Here is a 16,085-nt window from a genome sequence, read left to right on the forward strand (position 1 = left end):
TTAGTTTCATGGAGGCTTTACTTTTCATACACACTTCTGTATGTTAGCTGCTACATTCTAAAGGTTGCTGATGTTTGCAAAACCGAGTGGCACATGTTATAGTAAATGGCAGATTAAATGGAACTTTTAGGTCTAAAAGAATAAGGTAAAATGATTTCTGACAGTAATTTTTTAAAAGGCATGTTCCAGACTACACATACTGGTTGGACTGACAGGCAGTGGGCTTTTTTAAACTTTATCTTTTTCCGAAAAAGTAAACAAAAATTAGTATCTTTAAACTGCCTCTGCTCCCTCTTCTCTTCCCCTTTGGTAAACTCGGTTTTGTTGTCAATGTCTACAGCTTTATTTTGTTTTGTCTGATCCATTTGATTTTCCATTTGTTAGCTGTCTTTTGAGTTTCACAGTTATTTCTATTGGCTTATATAATGCTTTCTATTTCATGTTTATGTTTTCACGGTTTCTGGGATTTGTGTCAGACTCAGAAAGACTTTCTCAATTTAAAGTTTACTTTTATTTCAGAAGTCGAATTGTGCTTTTGATTTTTTTGCATTGAAATATTTAGTCTATTTATTTTAATTTAAAGAACTTGGTTGGTATTCATTTATTTTTGTCATAGCCTTAATATTTATTTTATAAAATTTTAAACTCAGTCTCTAAGATTCACAATGGTCTTGTTTGATAAAGGATGTTCTGCTACTGCATTTTAAAACATTTAAACAGCTATATCTGACTATATTTTTCAGATGCTTCATAGAAAATTTAAAAAAATTACTGAGGGGGTTATTTCTTTACAGTGGATTCATTACATATGCATACAATTGCATTACGCACTTGCCCCCCCCCCCCCAAAGTTTTCTTCCTCTCCTTCCTCCCACTCTCTTCCCAGGGTATTTTGCTTTGGTGCAATACACCATATTCAGTCCATGTGTTTCACTTTGTGCTCTCTCTACCCATCCCTATTTTAAGTCAGCTAATAAGTGATATAATTTGTTATTTGCCCTTCCCTTTGGTGGATATCCATTTTTATCAATTTTCTTTTCCTAAATGAAATGTTTATGGTACCAACATCATTCTTAAATTACTCTTGGGATTATTTTGGAAATGATTTTTCTCAGATATCCATGGGCACTATTCTAGTATAATGATTTGATATTCTTTAGAATAATAACTATGATGATTATTAATCATTATTAAATCATTATACATCATACATAAAATCAAGACTATAGGGAGTTGGGCGGTAGTGTAGCGGGTTAAGCGCAGGTAGCTCAAAGTCCAAGGACCGGCTTATTATTATTATTTTGCCTCCAGAGTTATTGCTAGGCCTCTGGTGCCTGCACTACAAATCTACTGCTGCAAGAGGTCATTTTTCCAATTTCTGTTGTCCTTCTTGTTGTTACTGTTGCTATTGCTATTGTTGTTGGATAAGACAGAGAGAAATGGAGAGAGGAGGGGAAGGCAGAGGGGGAGAGAATGATATGTGCACTATTTTCTATTTTGTATGGTGCATAATTATGAAGACTGAAGAAACAGAATGCTTTCATTCACATAAAATAAAAGTTTATGATATGGGTTAGGAGCAGCATACTGGGGGCCAGGCGGTAGCACAGTGGGTTAAGCGCCCATGGTGTGAAGCACAAGGACCTGCTTAGGGATCCCAGTTCCCCACCTGCAGAGGGTGTCGCTTCATAAGCGGTGGAGCAGGTCTGTAGGTGTCTCTCTTTCTCTCCCCCTCTCTGTCTTCCCTTCCTCTCTCAATTTCTCTCTGTCCTATCCAACAACGACACCAATAACAACAACAATAAGGGCAACAAAAAAGGAAAAAAAAATCCTCCAGGAGCAGTGGGTTCATATTGCAGGCACCGAGGAGCCCCAGAGATAACTGTGGAGGAAAAAAAAAAGGAGTAGAGTACTGAGTTTTTCTCTCCTCTGGGGTTATCAATAAGCACTATGAGTCCACTGCTCCTGGAGGCCTTTTTTCCCATTTTATTGAATACGACAGAGAGAATTTAAAAGAGAAGGGCAAGGTGGAGAGGGAGAAAGACTGACATCTGCAAACCACCTCTGCAGCTTGCAAAAATCCCCCTGCAGGTGGGGAGCAGGGGCTCCAACCCTCACCCTTGCGCGGGTCCTTGCGCTTATCGAGTACTCTATGTGTTTAGCCCAGTGCACCAACACAAGGCGCCCAGTATACTGATTTTGCAAACGATTTTCATCCCAGAGGCTCTGAGCTCCCAGGTTTAATCTACAGCATCACTATAAAAGCAGAACTGAGTAGTGCTCAGGTGAAAAAATAAAGTTTATGAGCTTACCGTTAGCATATCATCACATTTCATATCTGGTGTATCACCATCTTCACTTTTATTGTAGAATTTTCGGAAAAAATTGAATGCCACAACAGTATACAGGTATACGACAACAGCCAGCAAGCCCACAGTTAATACAAGCTGGAAAGCAATGTGATATTAAAGATGCATTAGAAATCAAGATAAACGTGACTGCCGTATCTGACGGCAGTGTGGGAGGAACGGACTCTGAGGGAACATAGCTGGATTTGCTGACTAGACGCTAACAGAACTCAATGCTTTTATCGTAACTTTCTGAACTTCCAGAGGGGAAATTTATTTTCATATTACTTTAATTTTATCAAGTTAACAAGCCTATATATAAATATGTATATATATGTATATGTATGTATGTATATATGTCAATCACGCTTTTGTTTCAACTTCCAAGCTGATTAATAAACAGCTTAAAATACTTGGTCTGTATCTAAATATTTGGAAATAAATTCTACAATAAGAGTTTTCTGTCTTTTGATATAGTTTATGTCCTTTAAAATATAAAATCATTTATATAGATTATATAAAATATAATATAAAAATAATTTTTATTCCTAATAAAAAGTCTCATGTTTGCTATGATAGTAGTGGGTTTACAAATCCTTTTTTTTTTCATTCAGTCACACTTTAATACTAAACAGAAATTTGGATTGCTTCTAAAATCTGGAAAATTTCAACTGTTTGGATGGGATGTGTGATATAAATATTTTGAAAAATAAAAGAGAAGTCTTCTGTTTGAAAAGTGAGAGGCTTTCATTGCTAATAAACAATGCCATCTTGAAAGTTAATTCTCCTGCATAATCAAATGTCACAGTTTGGATGGTCTTTTACCTTTATAACCTTTCTTTAAGTCAACATTGTATATAGTTGTGTAGAAAGCTAGACACATACATAGACTCTATAGGAAAAATATGTTAAAATATGGCATCACACCAACCAGTCTTGTCTGGATAGACAACTCCACCAATGTGTGCTAGAGTTCAGCTTCCCTAGAGTCCCACCCTACTAGGGAAAGAGAGAGAGGCAGGCTGGGAGTATGGATCAACCAGTCAACGCCCATGTTCAGCGAGGAAGCAATTACAGAAGTCAGACCTTCCACCTTCTGCATCCCACAATGACCTTGGAATTAGCACAATAAGTTCGGAAATTTGCTGAAAGTAGTGCCAGATCAGTTTCATCAATTATTTGAATATATTTGGAACTCAAAACTAATTAACTGACTGATGAATAAGCCTAGAACACTTCTTCTTTCTTTCTTTCTTTCTTTATTTATTTTTGGTCACTGGATCCATGATGTCATAACATACTTAGGAACCAAAGTTAAAGATGTAATAGCTGTGTGATAAACCATAAATCATAATAATTTGAATTTGACATATGACATTATATTTAAATATAATATGAATCATAGATATATTTTACGTGTTTGGAAGAGACTGAGTAACAATATGCTAGATTTAAAAATTCTGGAAAAAAGGAGTTGGCGCACGTGGCGCGAAGCGCAAGGACCGGCATAAGGATCCAGGTTCCAGCCCGTGGCTTCCCACCTGCAGGGGAGTCCCTTCACAATAGGTGAAGCAGGTCTGCAGGTGTCTATCTTCTCTCTGTCTTCCCCTCCTCTCTCCATTTCTCTCTGTCCTATCTAACGACATCAATAACAACAACAATAACAACGACAACAACAATAAACAACAAGGGCAACAAAAGGGAAAATAAATAAATAAATAAATAATTCTGGAAAACAACTTTGTTCATTTAAACAACTAACACGGGATGTGTTAATTCCCAATGAAATTTTTGCTTGACAAATGAAAAAAATGAGACAATAAATACATTCCTCCGTAATAAGTTAAATGATATTTCAAGTTTTAATACTGCAATTTAGTTTCATTACAGCACAAGTTGATTATTTAAAATAAAGTCAGTTTCCTCCAAGTTAGTATGACCTTATCAAATATGAAACAGTTTTCTTTTTTGTTGTGTATGTTAATTTTCTTAAAAATTATATTACACTAAAACTGTAGCATCTTATGCCTCATTACTTACACAATAGTATGTCATGGTTCAGCAGCCCATTTTGGTTCCCTAATAAGTCAAATGGAGCAAATAATCTTAGAAACTACTTTTTCTTTTCCTGAGTACTTTTCATGTATCAGAGGCTTGTGTTAAAATATCTACCCTTATATTTTAATTTAATTATCATAAATACTTCATAAAAGTAGGTATTTTTATTATATCCATGTTTCAAATTGAGGGGTTTGAGATTTTAAAAATATTTTATTTATTTATTATCGGATAGAGACAGAGAGAAGTTGAGAGGGAAGGGAGGGACAGAGAGGGAGAAAGACAGAAAGACATCTACAGCCCTGTTTCACCACTTGTGAAGCTTTCCTTCTGCAGGTGGGGACCAGAGGCTTGAACCTGGGTCCTGGCGCACTATAACGTGTGCACTCAACCAGATACATAACCACCTGGCCCCTTAGGATTTGAGATTTTAGAATGCTAAGTAACATACCCAAAGTCCTTCGAACTAACTTGTCAAGCCCAAACTTCAATGTCTAAAATACTAAATCTACTAACCACCTAGGTTTATAACTGAAAAGGTACAGATCTTCTATTCACAAAAATCATGAGATTTGGCTTTATTTTCGCTAATGTATGTGTTGTAGCTTTAGTTTTTACAGGGGGCAAGGGGAAAGACTTTTACCTGCTTGCCATTGTGAGTTACTGATGACAAGATGGTTCTTAGTGTCTTGAATCCCATAGCGATGTCCAGAAGATGAGCAGCAAAAAAAAAGTTGTTATAGTGTCCAAGAACAGACATCGTCATATACCAGGCTAGGTAGAGGAAGGACTATGAAGATGAAACAGGGGACAAGGAGATTAGAAAAAAGAATGCATAGCCATTAAAAAACTACTCTTTAATTCCCCAATAAAGAAATAAATAAAAATTTAAAAAACTACTCTGACATCACTGTCATAATCACTCCAATCAGTTTGTTTATTTTTTAGGCAATCCATTCATAGGATTCTAACTATCCTGCTATTTACTATTCCAGTATTCTGATAATGTAACTGATGTCCTGATTAAATTAGTTTGTATATTGTGTTTACCATTTACTTTTTCTAAACGGATACATATATTCAAGATAGAGACCGAGAAGACAAAGGGAGAATGCAAAAGGCCATTGCACCAAAGCTCCATTCAGTGCATGGGGGAAAAGGGCTTAAACATGGATCACACATATGACAAAGCAACAGGTGAGCTCTCTTGCTGGCCTGGTTCAATATTATTCTATCGTTTTGTTTTATATTGTTTTGCTTTGTCTTGTTTTGTTTTAACAGTGGCTATCTTTATGCTTCTTCTCATAAAGAAAAAGAAATGTTGTCAGTAAGATTTCTCATTCTCTGTCCTATTACTAGTTGGGGACTAACTTCATTGATTTTGAATAACAAAAAGAGCAAAGTTATTGACATAAAGCTGAGGACAGGTGACTAGATTTGGTGGGGAGGAATAGAGTGGAGTGAGGATAATAAATTCGCCACAGGACATATAGATGGAAGTATCTTAGCAGGCTGTTAAGAAATGTAGATCTTGAGGGGGAAGGGCAAGTTTATGGATATGAGATGAGGAAGGGTAAGTATATTAGTGATAAACTGAGTCAAGAATATATGTGGGGGAGCAGATAGTGATGCACCTGGTTAAGTGCACATGCTACAATGCCCATAGACCTGGGTTTGAGCCCTCAGCCCCCACCTGCAGGAGGAAAGCTTTGCTGGTGGTGGAAGCAGTGTGGTAGGCATCTCTCCATCTCTCTACCTCTCTATCACCCCTCCCTCTTGATTTCTGTCTCTTCTAATAATAAATAAATAAAGATAATAACAAAAATTATAACTATAAAGAGAACATATGTGTGATCTATATATATAGGTGTTGTATTTAAATTTAGCAAATAAATCCGCCTAACTAAATTTCAACATTACATAAAGAATCAATAATTTTGGTTAAGAGTTTCCCCATGAAATATTTAGGATATACTTATATTAAAACTATGAATGAATGGATATGTACTTATATTAATATTAAATATATTTAATATACTATATTATTTATTATATTAAATATATTTAATATAATGAATGGATGGATATATACACCCATTATACATATACACATACTATCATAGTTTCCTGATAAATAAGCAGGAATTAATTAAAGCTTTAGTAATGTACAAGTGTATGTGTAGAAACATAAATATATGTCTGAAATTTAAATTCAACAGAGAATTTGCTATCTCCTGCCTGACACTGCGGTGAGAATTTGAGATGAAATGCTCAGGAGAGAAAAGTGGTATGAATAACAGAAGTTTGGTGAGCCTCGGGGTATAGTCATATGTTCCTATTCCTGAGGACTAGTGAGAGGATAGTCAGAGAATTATGAAACAGCAATAAGAGAGTATGGGCTCAGATCCTGTAGCAGAAATTTATAGTTGACCTATCTACTAAGGTTTTATCATTGTCTCCAGCAATTTCCTATAGTCAGCAAGTGGAAGCATAAAAATATTTGAGAGCAACAGTTATTTAAAACATAAATTCTAAGGATCAAAAATGTTAAGCCACCAAGTAAGGCTGGGTAGTAAAATATGAATCTCTAATCTCTTCCATAAAGTCTGGTAGCTTTAATCATATTTATAATATATTTGGCTCAGATGTCTGCTTCATAGGCTCTTGAGTTCTCTGGTAAGAGAAGGGTAAGTCAAGGAAAAGGACACAATAATTTAAAACATTTAGCTTGGGGAAAAGTTAAATTTACCATCATGCATATGTAAAAATGTTTCCATGTATTTAGAAATTTAAAACTGTTTTTCATCACCTATCAAAGATTGACATGTGCCACTGCCATGAAATGCACATGAATCTGAATCTCATTTTCTTTTTCTAGTGTAAAAAATATAGTTTCATTCCAGCCATTCAGCTATTCAAAGATATGGGATGAGATGCGGGTTGCTTAATCAGCTATGTCTGCAGGCCTTTCTCAGATAAGGTCCGAGTTAAATGAACTGATATTTAAATAACTTTCTTAAGCAATCATATTTCCATTTGTAGCAGATCAACAGACTCATCTGATCAGAATGAATCTTGCTTTGTGGTCATGAAGTAGACTTACGTTGTCGGTGAAAACAACTCCTAGTTTCCACATCTGATATTTCACATCAATAGAGTTCAGTCTGGAATCACAAAACAAAAGAATCTGTAGATGCACATATCAAGTAAAGTCTCACAGTTTGCAAGAGACTGTTAACATTCATTTTGCTTTCCCTGGAATAAGAGAGGCAATGGTCTAAAAAGATTGTGATTGGTCTTTGAATAACAAGGGTTTTGAACTTCATAAACCCACTTAAGAACCGTGTCTATGAGAATTTTGCTTCCTGAAGATTCTGTTTTATAGATTCAATAAATCTTGGATGGTAGGTGATTAAATCTGTGAATTCAAAATTAATGGTTACAGAGGACAGTGACATGCACAGCTCTAGATTTTGGTATCCATGAGGGATACTGAAACCAATCCCCTGCAGTTAGTAAGAACAACTATAGTTGAGTTTTGAGGGAGTCAAATGTTACGTGGGCATTTTCAATTACAAAGGAAGTCAAAGCCTATAAGGCCATCTGTAGTTCTACCCCAAGTGTCAAGGGAATAATTGAAAATTCTCTTGCATGAGCTACTTCAGGATTTTGTGATGCTTTTCCAGACTGCCTTTAGTATATTACACAATAGGGCTGGGTGGTGGTGCACCTGCCTGGTTATCATGAAAAAGGACCTAGATTCAAGCCCCCAGACCACAACTACACAGGGAAAGCTTCATGAGTGGTGAAGCAGTGCTACAAGTCAGTCTCTCTCTCTCCCCTGCTCTATCCCTCTTCACTCTCAATTTCTCTCTGTCCTATCAAATAAAATAAATAAATAAAAACTATTTTAAAACATTTTTAAAGAATTCCTAAAATATTTAATAAAGATTACCAGACATATTTAAAATGTAAAATAAACACAGCACACATGGAATGGAATGGAATGGAATGGAATGGAATGGAATGGAATGGAATGGAATGGAATGGAATGGAATGGAATGGAATGGAATGGAATGGAATGGAATGGAATAGAATAGAATAGAATAGAATAGAATAGAATAGAATAGAATAGAATAGAATAGAATAGAATAGAATAGGAATAGAATAGGAATAGAGTAGAATAGAATAGGGGAGGATTTGATGCTATTTTGAAAAAGTTTTCTTGGACTAGGGAGATAGCACCATAATCATGCAAAAAGACTTACTTTTAAAACTTTTATCTATTTTTGGGGAGCTGGGTGGTGGTGCACTGGTTAAGTGCACATAGTACAATGTGCAAGGACTGAACACAGATCCCGGTTCGAGCCACCAGCTCCCCACCTGCATAGTGGGAGGTTCGCCTCACAGGCAGTGAAGCTGGTTTGCAGGAGACTATCTTTCTACCACCCTCTCTCTCTTCCCTCCTCTTCTCAATTTATCTCTGTCCTATCCAAAAAATAATAAATAAATAAATAAAATGGCCACAGAATCAGTGGATTCATAGTGCAGGCACTGAACCCCAGCAATAACCTGGGATATATATATATATATATATATATATATATATATATATAAAATTTTAATGAGAGGTAGAATGACAGTGAAACTAGAGAACTGCTCAGCTCCACCTACTTACATGTGCATAAACAAAGCCTTGTATATCTAACTGATAAACAGGTGCCTAATAGATATATAGATTCATTATATTCAATAGTCACATAAGATAGTTGTCATATAGAACCAAAATAGGCCTACTATCTACAAAATGGAGACCACCTAAATCTTCAACTGAACTATTCCAGTCTTTAGATTCATGATTAGTAAACAATTTGTTTAGCTTTATGTGTTAACTCTTTTTTCAGTCACCAGGTTCCAGATGCTACCATGATGCCAACCAGACTTCCCTGGGCCGATGACCTCAACAATGTGTCCTGGAGCCCCGCTTCCCCAGAGCCCCGCTCCACTATGGGAAGAGAGAGACAGGCTAGGAGTATGGATCAACTTGTCAATGCCCATGTTCAGTGGAGAAGCAATGACAGAAGCCAGACCTTCCACCTTTTGCATCTCACAATGACCTTGGGTCCATATTCCCAGAGTGATAAAGAATAGGAAAGTTATCAGGGGAGGGGATGGGATATGGAGTTCTGGTGGTGGGAATTATGTGGAGTTTTATCCCTCTTATCCTATGGTTTTTGTCACTGTTGCCTTTTTATAAATAAAAATTAAAATAAAAACACTTTAAATAGACTGGATAAATAGCTTTCCAGAATCGCCATGTGTGCATCATACTATATATGTATATGTTTGCCCATGTATATAATTTAGTATCAGTTAAATTCAGTTCATTGGTTTAAATCATTTCAGTTATGGCATATTATTCCATCGAAGCACAATATTAAGTGTGCCTCATTTTTAAAGTCAACCTGCCAAGAGTACACAAGTATGACGGTTTTATGCATAGAAGGTCTGCAATTTAAGTAAAATACAATAAATGCAATAAAAAGTTGTAAGCTTTGAATATTTCTAATCCATTTTCAAAAACATGACAATTACCATCTTCTCAAATAGGAAGACTCAGAAAATAGTAAGATACTATACTCCTGCATATGTTTTACTTTAAATGGCACTTAAGGAAATAATAGGCAAAATAAGTAAGACCATAAATACATACTTTTTCTTGATTTATGAAAACAATATAAGGACTCTTCAAAACTAATGTAAAAAAATCATTAATTCTATAGCTCTAAATAGTCAGAAGCATAAATGCAGACTTTATGTACATTTTGTGTGTCTCTCATCTCTTTACACCTCTGACAATGAAGGGGATAAAGTCAATGCACTAGCAAATTCAAAATGTATTGTTTTTTCCTCCTTTTAACCTGGATAGGATAGAACAGAAGGCACACTCACACAGCTGAAAGGGAACTGTCTTTCTTTGGCTTCTTTTTTTCCCGAGCATCACTGAAGTCCAGAGCAGCTTTGTCCATGCCAAGTAACTCACTGATTCGATCTCGACCATAGAATTCTCCATACTTATCCATAACCTGGAGGGGCAGAAAACAAAAATGTATTGACCTCAAGCACTAAGAAACTTTGTTACATATGTGCATAATAGCATCTAACTATTTCTGGACTAGCTACATGTCTTTTTCTCATTTATCAAAAAAAAACAATCAACTTTATGTCTCACCTTCAGCGATCAGACAGCTTAAGATCAAGGCAAACTTACAGCATTTTAAATAACATCTACATGTGGAACAAGATTCTACTTCAAAACACTCTCACTAGACACCTATCGGAGAGATGAAAAACTGAGGCCATGTGTCTACAACCCTATTGGAAACCATTAACCCCCCCTGACAAAATAATAGAAAAAATAATAGATTTCTAATTCAAGTGAATGAAAGGAAGAATGAAGTAAAATGAAAGTGATCTCTACTAGACAAGAAGATAACTCAGTCTGTCAGAGCACCAACTTGCATGTCTGTTGCCCCAGAGATTCTGGAGGTTGAAGGTTCAAATCCTCAGCACCACCATAAGACAAAGATTGCCAGTACTTTAGTCTTTCTCTCCTATCTCTCTCTCTTTCTCATAACAAATCACTGAAAAGTAAAAATACGTAGTATCTGCCAAATCTATACATTGTGCTAGGAATTATGCTAAGAATTTTGACATGCTTTCCCTTGTGTGATTGTCATAAATTGTAAGTTTTTATGGTTAGCAGTGTATTCTTCAAGTAAAGATATAGTGTTTTGGGGGCCTGACAGTGCCATGCCTGGTTAAGTGCACACAGTACCAAGTGCAAGAATTCAGGTTCAAGACCCCGCTCCCCACCTGTAGGGGTGATGCTTCACAAGTGGTGAGTTTACCAGGTCTACAAGTGTCTATCTTTCTCTCTCTCTTGCTATCTCCCCTATTCTCTCAATTTATCTCCATCCTATCCAATAAAAGGGGGGGTGGTTGCAGGGGTAATGCTGGCACTGAGCCCCAGTGTTAACCCCAGAGGCAGAAAGAAAGAGGGGGAGGAGAAGAAGGAGGAGGAGGAGGAAGAGAAGGAGAAGGAGAAGAAGGAGAAGGGGCAGGGGAAGGGGAAGGGGAGGGGGAGGGGAGGGGGAGGGAAAGGAGAAGGAGAAAAGGAGGGAGGGAGGAAAGGAAGAGGGACAAAAACAGTGTCTTAGAGAACATGACATGCCCAAAGTTGGAAGCTTGGCAAGAGTTGGGATCAGGAGGTATCCAGACAATGTCTGATTAGCAATAATCTGCAGAGACAATTTCATGCCACTGAGTGTATCTCTACACTGATAACATCCCCTCCCCCTACCCCATGATCTTTCCTTGCAACTTTCTCATAGTATCTTGACTCCAGAAATTCTTCAGTAACACCCACTCCTGGTGTTGTGCCCCCAGCAGGAGTTTGGGACTATTAGCCTACGAATGATGTCAGCCTGAGGCTGGGACACATGGAAATGTATAAAAGCCACGGACTTGGAGCAGGCAGCTCTCTTCAGCTGCTGCTTCATCTTGGTAGAGGTGTTCCAGGTATCCGCCATGGCTACTTCTCCTGGGAACTGAACTGACTCTGCTAGCCTGTAAACTTTTAGACCCCTCTACAGCCATGAGCAACCTATACCTGAGCTGATAATTGTTTATCTTATGGGACTAAACTTTTTGTAACTATACTCAGACTTTATGGACCGAGCGTACTCTTAACCCCTGATGATAATTGCTTATTTTGCCTTTTACCCGATTCACCCTAATAAAACCTGTTGTTTAAACCTGCTCCTAGTTCCCGACTGTGAATCCTTTCATGTGCCGCAACTCCCCAAAACTCCTTTTTAAGTTAAATTTCAACACCCTGGAGCCTCCCTACTGTACTTAGTTTAGTTCCTATTTATACAGATTGTCTGTCCCCTATCAAGTTCACTTTCTAGAAACCCATTTGGTTTCCTTGCCTTTTTTCTGTCACATTTGCCTGTTTTTTTTTTTCTTTCCATATCTTAGTTTTAAATAAATTCTTAAACTTCACCCTTAAGCTCAGCAAATCCAGCTCTGTGATACAGTCACTCCAGGACTAATTTGTATCACGAGAATCTCATACAACAGTAAAGATAGAAGGAAAGGGGAAAGTAATAAAAGTAAAGCACGGATAAGAGTGAATTACCTACAAATTGGGGAGAGAAGATCGGAAAGCAGGAGTTGAAAGAAACAAAAGAAGAAAAAATGAGGTGGAAAAGAAAAGGTTGGCTATTGCGGTATAAAATTAGAGCAGGTGAATGGAAAATGCATCAATAGAAGAAAGAGCAGAAGAAACAAGAGGTTTTTACAGAAGATCTATAATCTGGTAAAGGGAAATAAAATTGCAGTAAGAGTTTCTCAAAGAGTGTGCGAGTGCCTGAATGCCTGCGTGGCTGCGTGCACGCGCATGCGCATGTGTAGTATTAGTTAAACAATGCGGCTTTACATTATTTTCATGGCATTAAAATGGCCTGGTTGACTGGAGTAGGCATTCTCCGCATATTTTATTGTCTTCCCCCTTCCCAAGAGTTGAGTACCAATACAGGAATATTATACAGAGTCTTAGTTGCAACTACAATTTATCTACTTACTGGAGATTTAAAGTATAGCTCCCTTCAGAGATATTCTTGCTTTAATCATTTAGAAATTCAGAGCCATCCAGTGGCATACCCAGTTGAGCAATCACATTACCATGTGCAACAACCCAGGTTCAAACTGCCCTGTTCCTAACTATAGGTGGGAAGCTTCCTAAGTGGTGAAACAGAGCTGCAGGAGTCTCTTTGTCTCTCTGACACTCTCTATCTCCTCATCCCCTCCCAATTTCTTTCTGTACAATCAAGTAAAGACGAATTTTAAGTAATAAATTGGAAAACTTTTAACCCATTAAATGATTTATTAAGAAGAAAACTTATGCATGTTATCTATTTTTAATTATGTTAAAATTATTCTTTCAATGTTTTTGCCCAATTTGGATGTCGTTTTATACTACAGTAAAATGCAAGATCACATGGAAACTAAAAAAAAAAAAATCTTATGGGGGAGATAGTATAATGGGTAAGCAAACAAACACTAATGCCTGAGGTTTCAAGACTGATGGCTCCTTTGAAAGAAAAATGTTCTAGGGTTGGAAAGATAACACACTAGGTAGGACATGTGGTTTGCCATGCACAAGAGTCCCCAGCACCATATAGGGAGTGCCACAACATTGAAGGAAGCTCCAATAATACAATACATAGATATTTTTAATTAACAGGATTAGTGGTTTACAGTAAATATAATTATTGGTACCTGTGTAAAAATTTCTCAGTTTTTACAAAATCCAATTACCCCTCAGGCCAGATCCTCTTTCAATTTCATGCACCAGGACCTGAAAGCCCCCTCACCCTGCCCCCCACCCCAGAGCCATTTATTTTGGTGCAATACACCAGCCATATTCCATGTTTTATTTTCTCTTTATAATATATACATTTTTACTGAATTAAAAAAAAAAAAGACTCTAGCCCACGAGCAATGAGAGGACACATGCATGAGGAAGCAGCTCTAATAACATCAACAAAAGTGACTTATATCAGATAGTCCACAAATCAGAGCTTTATTAGATGATATAATTCAAAGCTAACCTCTGCTTGAGAATTCTTTTTAGCATCTTCTAACACATTCTACATTAGAATAATTCAGCTTCATTCAAAGCAAGAGATCATTAATGTTATATAGAGCAAATCAAATTCAGTCCTTTGTTAACACCCACCTGCTTCATTTTAGGTCAAGAAAGGTCTCAATCTCAGGAATTCATCAACTGTGTGCAGGAAATGGCTACTAGGTAATTGGAGGGTGAGGATATGGAACTTTGGTGGTGGGTTTGGTGTGGAACTATACATTGTAATCTTATAACAAACCATTAATTGCAAATAAAACCATTTAAAAACAAGAAACAAGCTTAGTGGGGGGGAAAGGGAGCAAGAATATGAAACAATGCCTATTGCACCTGTTGCTGCTGAATATGTATGTACTCTGTAAGGGCTACTTTTGAAATTCATATTCAACTCTTTTGCTATTTTGAAATGACGTTGCCATTCTACAAGTAAGATATATCAAGTTCAAATTGCACTGTAGGGAAAGAATAGACTATTTATTCCTTTGAGGAAGTATTACCTTTCTTTTAACAAACTTGTCCCAGTAGTTGTTGGGAAATGACCTAAAAGATAAAAAAGAAACAAGAATGAAGTATTAAAACAATAACATTTAAAGAATTAAGACAATAATGTTTGGTATTTACAAGAAAAAAGGATAAATGATAATTTTTTCTTCTATTCGCAAAATTACAATTAATGTTTTCCTATCTTATTCTATAATTTTCTACGTCATGGATATATTTAGTATTATTGCAATGTTAATATATTAATATGTTTATGTAGCTCACCAGAGAACTGTGAGTTGTTATGGGTTAAAATTTTAATCACAAAGAAAATGAACATGTTAGTAACTGATTTTATATTCATAATAATTCAATATGTCATATATTGTGTCACATACATTTATTATCTTCAAAAATCAAAGTAGAAAATGTTTTTACTGTTTTTCCTATGATTAAAAGATATCTACTGAATTCCTGCCACTTTTCCTGAAAGAAAATTTTGAATTTAACACAAATCAGGACCATAACACCTTGATTGATACAGAGTTCACATAAGCAATTTGCACTGAGTAAAAGATTGCACATTCAGAGATAAACATTTAAGGTGAACAAATAAATCAGCTCTCTTTGAAAATCCAGACCCTACTAAAAGTTATAATTTTTTAAGAATATGTAAAACTAATTCCAATACATAAAAGGCATTTCACTCTTGAGTAATCTGAAATAAACACATTTTTTCATGAATTAACTTTTATTGTAGAAAATTATACTTTTGTGATGAATTTCCTACCAGAGACAGCAGCTCATAGTTTGGACTTTGATCTCACAAGGCTAAATAGTTTGTGAGCAAGAAAAAGTATCTGGTTTCTCTGTCTTATATTTTAAATGTCATAATGTTTAGCTACCTTGAGGTAGGCTGTTGGTTGGTACCAACTGAAAGTTCGTAAGTTCAGATACACGAAAAGTGTGAAATTCAATATTTTTTCTTTAGCGCTACTATATTTATTGTTGTTGTAGTTATTATTGTTGTTGTTATTGATGTCGTCGTTGTTATACAGGACAGAGAGAAATGAAGAAAGAAGGGGAAGACAGAGAAAGGGAAAGAAAGATAGACACCTGCAGACCTGCTTCACTGCCTGTGAAACAACTCCCTTGCATGTGGGGATCCTGGGGCTCGAACCGGGATCCTCGTGCCATCCTTGTGCTTTGTGCCACGTGTGCTTAACCCGCTGCACTACTGCCAGACTCCCCAATATTTTTTTAAATGAAAATTCCTTGCTCCCTCTGTGTTTCTAGATGAGCTCACCTTACCCTGAAGTTCATGTACCACCAGCTGCATGTCCCCTAAGCACTGAGTAATGGATGCTAAGTTCCATCAGTGCTGTGGACATGGACTCAAAGCCATTTTGTTATTAAGGAATTCAGAGAGGTGAAAATTGATGACATCCATTAAGCAACTGACAGCGCTTAGTCTTTTGATTTTCTTG

General features: G+C 36.5%; 1 protein-coding gene across 3 annotated transcripts in view; it reads right to left on the bottom strand.

Moving 5' to 3' along the window:
* Positions 1-16,085, bottom strand: part of RYR2 (ryanodine receptor 2) — an 820,963-nt gene that overhangs the window by 16,705 nt on the left and 788,173 nt on the right. For all 3 annotated transcript variants that reach the window (XM_060191940.1, XM_060191939.1, XM_060191938.1), the window contains 5 exons: positions 14,616-14,658; positions 10,359-10,492; positions 7,510-7,570; positions 5,050-5,196; positions 2,313-2,447 (listed from right to left, as the gene is read on the bottom strand). In XM_060191940.1, the coding sequence (XP_060047923.1) occupies positions 2,313-2,447; positions 5,050-5,196; positions 7,510-7,570; positions 10,359-10,492; positions 14,616-14,658 (520 nt within the window). The remainder of the gene's footprint in view (positions 1-2,312; positions 2,448-5,049; positions 5,197-7,509; positions 7,571-10,358; positions 10,493-14,615; positions 14,659-16,085) is intronic.

The sequence above is a fragment of the Erinaceus europaeus genome, chromosome 6 (genome assembly GCF_950295315.1).
Source record: "Erinaceus europaeus chromosome 6, mEriEur2.1, whole genome shotgun sequence".
NCBI classification, from domain to species: domain Eukaryota; kingdom Metazoa; phylum Chordata; class Mammalia; order Eulipotyphla; family Erinaceidae; genus Erinaceus; species Erinaceus europaeus.